The following is a 6,817-nucleotide window of genomic DNA, read 5'->3' on the forward strand; positions in this document are numbered from 1 at the left end:
AGATATATATCAAGCTAAGAGGCCGATTGAATTTCCCCCCTCTTTTTTTCTTTATGAGATAGCTTCATAGGACAAGTAAGCTGTCATATATTGACATAACTTTTAGTCTTTCACCATGAGGTGCTTTGACTTTAGCTGCAGTTTTCTTTGATTTTTTTTTTTTTTTTTTTTTTTTCCTTTTCTTTTGGCTTCGTTGCTCTTTTCTTTTATATGATAAGCTCGATAACTTCTTTAGATATATATTTCATTATATGACCATGAAATGCCATATACCTGTTGTTCATTGTATCAATTTATTTGACCGTTTTTCTTTTTTAATAATGTTTTTGAGTTTTGAAAACTATTTTGATGAGGTTTCTGCCTCAACATATCCACGATAATCTAATTGGAGTGTAGAGAAAAACATAACCAAAATCTCTAACAATATTGTCAATTTCAGATCCCATAGTAATATTGATAACTTTAAAAAAAAAAAAAAAAAAATCTCAATGTGAAAGCCACTTTGATTTTAAAGAGTGACGGCTCACATCATCATCCAGATTTTCAAGATACATTTCTTCAATTTTTTAAACAACGATCAAGTCTTAGTTCCAAGATATTGTAGTTAGTCGGCTATAGATCCCAAGGTAGTTTGCTATTTACTATTTGATCAAGGAAATATGGCGACTTCCAGCAACTAAGAAGAATATAGCAAAGAATGGGATGTTAAAGCGTCTGTTGCTGTGACAAGGCTTGCTGAAGAAGAAGAAGAAGAAATGACAATAATGTCTATTGTGGAAGAAGGCGAAGAGATGATGCTACAATAAGTTAATTATTGAAAAGATTGGATCATTTATTTGAGATGCTCAAACCATATGACTGGCGACCAGAAGAAATGCAGAACATGGTCAAGTATTTTTAGTAAAGAGATTAGTACAAGGCCTCCGATACCTCACATTGGCAAGACGTTGTCCGCACCTCACTTCAATGCTAAGCAAGTACCTTTGGAGAAAGTATCATGTGCCTGGGGTAAAGAATAATTTACTTTGCAGAACTATAATAGATTCAAGTAATTGGGTGCTATTTGGTCCTAAAGATGTTAAGGTGTACAAGTATCTGAATCAAATTTGATAAAATCAAACAAAAACATTATATAAACTATACAACTATATACAGTATTATCTGAATATTGACTTTTTAGAACTGAACAAAAACAAAAATGTTTATGTCAATTTCAGTCACCGACTCACCTATAGTATTTCATAATATCAGTTTTAAACTGCAGGCAACCCCTAAATGAGAGCAGATGCAATCACGAGTGGTGAAGCTGTTTTGTCCAATCAAAAGGTTCCCAGTCTTGGACAGCTTTTAACTGCTTCCTTTTGAACCTCAACAGAATCATATCTCCGCTGACCATGCATATCTTCCACCGGCAATTGGAGCATCCCTCTAATGACATTAATGCCAAGGTTGCTTTTAAATTCATCTTCGTTATCAATGACATGTAGAAATCCTTTGTTCAGACCAAACTGAACATTAAAGTATGGAAAATCCTTGGGAATTGAGGCTTGCAGCCCCTTTTCAGTTGTGTCAATAAGCTTTTTCGCATTGTGTTGGCTCCACTCGTCTTCTGCTTCATCAATTGCCTAAGACAAAGTACTTTTAGAAAATTGTAAAACATATACATAAATACAGTAATTCAAAATCAAACAGGGACACACAGATATATATATATATATATATATATATATAAAATAGTGATAAATGCTGATTATCACCTTCTTGTGAAGAATCATGATTTTTCTTATTGAGTTTATAAGGACAGATAATAATATCATTATCAAACATTTGTTGCATGGGAGTGTCAACTGGTTAATTATATAAAACTGAAAGTCCGAAACTCACAAAAGTTTCCAAACAGATGTAATAATAAATAATTGGAGTGAATATGTATGCTGCAGAATTTTCTGCCTTATTATTTTTCTCTCCTTAATTTTTATTTTTATTTTTATTTTTTTAAGTGGCTTATTATTTTTATCTTGAAACACAGGTTCCATCTTTTTCTTCTTTGCACTCAAAGAATATGCATAGTAAAATTTACCACTTATGCCATCAAGATGTAGAAGAAGAACATTGCCCTTATGAAAACACAAGTATATTACCCACAAACTAAAACCAGTTTTTTTTTTTTGGAACCCCAAGAGGTAGCACAATAAGTGAAGTCCATTAGAAAGATATTTCCCTCCCCTTTCTCTTGAGGCCAAACTCACTCATTAAAAAAAATGTTCAAAAGGTTTTTAAGTTTTATGTTTAACTCCAGTTTCATGTTGACATTTTCTCAACAAGCATTATTAACACAAATGTATGAAATTTGTCAAAGTTTCCCTCCAATGATTTGTCCAAAGTGATAGCACTGCTTCAATAAAACACACTTTTTTCTAGCTTCCCTGCCCTGCTAAATACTTGCCACTTGATTTCTAAGCTATTTTTGAAGACCAAGCCTTTCACTAACTTAAAGCACAAAGATAATTCATTGCACACCAATAAGGCAGGGGTTGAAAGAAAGAATGGTACAACTTTTTATTTCGCACAAACAACTTCACAGACACTAGCTCAAGAAATAACAAGCAATCAAATTTCAAATGCTGCAATCATAACAAAATTAGGATAAGGAAAACACCTTTTTAAAATATAAAGGAGCTTGTTTGGCAATTTGTTGGGGCAATGGAACACAATCAATCAAGCAATGGCAGCATTGTTGCGCAAACCCCATCACTGTTTCAAGGAACACTACATCCCTCCCTTGCTTTGCAAACATCATAATGAGGCATTTTTTGAAATTGAGAATTTCTTCCCACACATCATTATCAACAGTTCTTATGGCTAATTCATGCTGCATAGCAAATAGCTATCCATTAGGGGAAAAATATTTTTCATATTGAGAAAAGCAATAAATTTAACAGGAAATAAACTAATTTAACATTTAGGAGAAGGAATCAATTTAATCTCACCTGCAGTGGCAAAATGCAGCAACGACCAGGCACCACAGGCTTCGAATGCGGCAACATCAAATACGTGAAATTAGCTATTGATACAATAAGATGGTTTGTCCATTTAGCATTCTCAAGGCAGAAAACACAGCACTCTTGTTGATGGGTACCCTTGTGATCACCTCCACCGATCATCCGAGTCTTGTCTTCCTCTACCTGGCCATTGTTAATACAAAGAACAAATAACAAGATTAACTCCAATTAATCACTGAAGCAAGAGCTCATGTTCTTAATAACTAATTTACCAATTACAACAACTACATTCAAAATATGAATGCTTTCCTACCCACCCCCATTGGAGCATAAGTTTGCATCAATGCCTTTTTTTAAGAAAAACATTTTCAGTCTGTATTGTTAGTGTTTAACTAATAAAGGTCACCTTCAATTTCTAAATATACCACTCCAAATGTAGGAAAACATAAATTTGACACTAATTAGGATGAGATATAGAAATGCCTGTCACTCTTACCATAAGTTTATTAGCTTCATCATTTTGCAGCAGAAGAAATTTGTGCATAAAGCTTCCATCATTGCAAACTTATTAAAACTCGACACTGCAGCTGAGATAGGGAATAGATTTTGACTTTTCTGCTTTCGCCAAGATAAAGAATCTCAAACTTTAGGTTCCCAGAAAGATACACCCTTCAAGTAAAAACATAAACATTTAACTTGTAAGCATAGAAAAGTAATGCATCAAGACACCAAAAAAAGAAAATCAGTTATGAACTAGACAATGGCCAGGTACCTTGATATCCCTCTCACTTTGAACTTCTGAACCTGTTTTCTGACCCTCAGTTGGTACCCTCTTACTATGAGCATGAGATAGGGCAGCCAGTTCATCACCAGAAGTAGAACCCGAACGTTCTCGACCTGCTTGCTCTCCTGTGCTTGCATTTTCATCTACAGAAACAGAGATAAAAGAGATTCCATTTCCATTGATACTAAGGAAAAATCAAACAAACAAATATACAGCATTGTCTAGAACAATTATTACAAATCACATCATTTACTCAATCAATCAAAAAAATATTTTTAAAAAAAAATCCCAACCACCTAGAGCAAAACTTCAATCTCTCATCCATTCCATTCAACTTCCCATAGGTAAAGCCCAAAAAATCCCTTAGTAAAAAATGAAACCCAAATTCCAAATCTAGGTTTTGGATTCCATAAACATCAAATCTAATCAAAGCCCAACAACAATGGACATTGAAGAAACTAAGAGAATATTTAAGTTCTACTAGTTTAAAGGTTTCAGGAAAGCAATGAAATTCTCCGAACAGAACAAATTCAGGAAGAAGAAGAAGAAACTTACCGGTTTCGGCCATGGTGGTGTAGCCGAGAGAGAGTGAGAGAGCGGGAGACTGGGAGAGTGCGATGTAGCGCGCGCGAGAGAATATTTACGACGCCGTTTTCTTATTTAAAACAATAACCATCGCACACTTAGTATGACGTGCGATGGTCACTTCATAAGTATAATTGCTTGTAGAGTGTGGGGAGAAAAGTTAAGGTTCAAGTATCTAGGAGGGAGTTTTACGCATATACACTTCAATTAGATTAAAGTACAATAAAATTTCTATCTTATATTAAAAATTTGAATAAGGAAAAGTTAGAACGTTTGTCACTTTCACATGTCATTTTTCAATGTAATTGTGAAAAGAAAAAGTAGGGAAGCTAAAATGTCTAAAAAGTTAAAAGTTTTGGTCTTAGAGTTGAGATTAAAGTAAAGTTTTTTTTAACTTTCAATCTAACCCATCAAATTTAGAACATTCACGCTAAAAATACTAAAATAACTAAATATTTATTTTAGTAACAAAAATACCCAAAAGACCCTTAACATCAAAGTTGCTAAAACTAAAAATTTTTTAACACTTAGTTATAGTAAATTGTCATCTTTGGTAGTCTATAGTAGCTAGAAGTTATACACAAATACAATTTTTTTTTTCACGTATCTCTCTTTCTTCATTCAGCCTTTTCTCTCTCTTTTCTTTTCCTCTCATCTCCATCTCTCTCTCTCTCTCTCTCTCTCTCTCTCCACCAAGACCATCTCTCTTCTTGCTTAAGGATGTGCAGTGGTGATAGATTGGCGATGATATTGGTGTCCTTAATTCGTGGGTCGCAGGTTGTTGAGATCGATTGGTTGTGAGAGTGAGTGGTGGCGGTGGTGGTTTTTGGTGCTGGGGTTTGTGGTGGTCATGATATAGGTTGTGGGTTTTTGATGGGTGGTTGGGTTTATGTGGTGGGTTTGTGTGGTGAGTTAGTGGGTGGTGGGTTTGTGGTGGTTATGGTATGGGTGCAAGGTTTTTGGTGGGTGGTTGGGGTTTGTGGTGGTTGTGGTTTGGGTGCTGGGTTTTTAGTGGATGGTTGGGTTTGTGGTTGGGTTGTGATATGGAATATTTTCTGGGATGGTGAGTTTATGGCCATGGGTTGTGCCGGCTAGTTTGGTTGGCAATGGTTGTGCGTGGTGGTGGTAAGCGGTTGTTCTAGTTGTTATTGCTTCCAAGAGAGAGAGAGAGAGAGAGAGAGAGAGAGAGAGAGAGAGAGAGAGAGAGAGAGAGAGAGAGAGAGAGAGATGGAGAGGCAGAGAAAGAAAAAGAAATAGATGATGAATAAAAAAAAAAGAATAAAGAAAGAATATTTAAATGAAGTAGTAAAAAAATAAAACTTTTGATGTTGGGTGTATTATAAAGTAGTGTGTTAAAATAGATAAAGTAGTATTTTGAATTGTTGTGAATGGTCTTACACCATTTTCACAATTATTTTATATCGCATATTGTGATTGGTTGTCACTTTCACATGAACCCACAATTTTTTCTTTACTACTCACAGCTTGTCATGTCAGAATTGTAACAAAGTTGTGGCACAAAATGGTGTGGTCTTAGATTTTTTTTTCGTTCAATTTACATAATTCTCTCCATGCAAGACTGACCAAAAATATAACTAATCAAGTTTACTTCCAAAACAATTTGGAAAATAATTCCTTGAACCCAAAAAGTTATGATTGAAATAACTACTTGTTTTTTAATATCTAAAATGTTAACATTATGTTTTTCCCCTACTTTGTGCTTAAAACATTTTAATAGCCTAATCCTTATGTCAATAAAATTGTCTACTTTGGGGCTTATACCCCTCAAACATTTGTTCTTCCAAAGCACAGAGTAGGGGAAAACGCATAGTTAACATTTTAAATATTCAACCCACATATAAGGCCTTCCACTTTACCACACGTAGGCGATATGGGATTTCATGAATTGTAAGCCTTCCTTTTGGGTCACTATAGTGGATATGGTGTGCTTGGGAAGATTATGAATAGACATGGTGATAATAAGTGCTTTTGATTAAGGGTTTATGTGATGAATGTAAAGTCGATAGTGCAATTCAAATGTTTTACCCAACCACACTCACATATTGACATTATTCCCTTCGGCGTTTATAGTTTTAAGGCTATCCAACCCAATTGGAGACTCGATCCACTAGAAGAAATCAATCGGATCCGAGTTGACCAACGATTGACTTGAATACTCCGGCGGTTGGCGAGGGCCGATTTAGGTTTTCCTCCCCCAAAAATCGAAAAACCCAAACTGACTGACTTACTAAGATATTTATAGCAAAAATTTTCAAATCCTGGCAAGATCTTAGGTAGATTCAATGAGATTTTGACCGACTTTGGCAAAATCTCATCGAATCCGATGAGATTTCCACTGGATCTTGTGAAATCTCACTAATTTCTCGCTGTTTATCAGATCTTTAATCCCAATTGACCCACCCACCATTCGTTGGAGGTTTGATTC

The 6,817-nt window shown here is 35.0% G+C and overlaps 1 protein-coding gene across 2 annotated transcripts; it reads right to left on the bottom strand.

Annotated features, from left to right (window-relative positions):
• Window positions 1-955: 955 nt before the first annotated feature.
• Window positions 956-4,443, bottom strand: LOC126688723 (uncharacterized). 2 transcript variants are annotated; one of them, XM_050383516.1, is made up of 6 exons: window positions 4,342-4,443; window positions 3,775-3,929; window positions 3,499-3,671; window positions 2,991-3,185; window positions 2,660-2,872; window positions 969-1,625 (listed from the first exon to the last, which is right to left on the bottom strand). In XM_050383516.1, exons 3-6 carry the CDS (start codon window positions 3,544-3,546, stop codon window positions 1,320-1,322), a joined length of 762 nt encoding a protein of 253 aa, XP_050239473.1. In that variant the 5' UTR covers window positions 3,547-3,671; window positions 3,775-3,929; window positions 4,342-4,443; the 3' UTR covers window positions 969-1,319. The 2 variants fall into 2 exon arrangements, with proteins under 2 accessions (XP_050239474.1, XP_050239473.1); XM_050383517.1 differs by lacking the exon at window positions 2,660-2,872 and having other exon boundaries at window positions 956-1,625.
• Window positions 4,444-6,817: the final 2,374 nt, after the last annotated feature.

This window comes from Quercus robur, chromosome 6, assembly GCF_932294415.1.
Source record: "Quercus robur chromosome 6, dhQueRobu3.1, whole genome shotgun sequence".
Lineage (NCBI taxonomy): Eukaryota > Viridiplantae > Streptophyta > Magnoliopsida > Fagales > Fagaceae > Quercus > Quercus robur.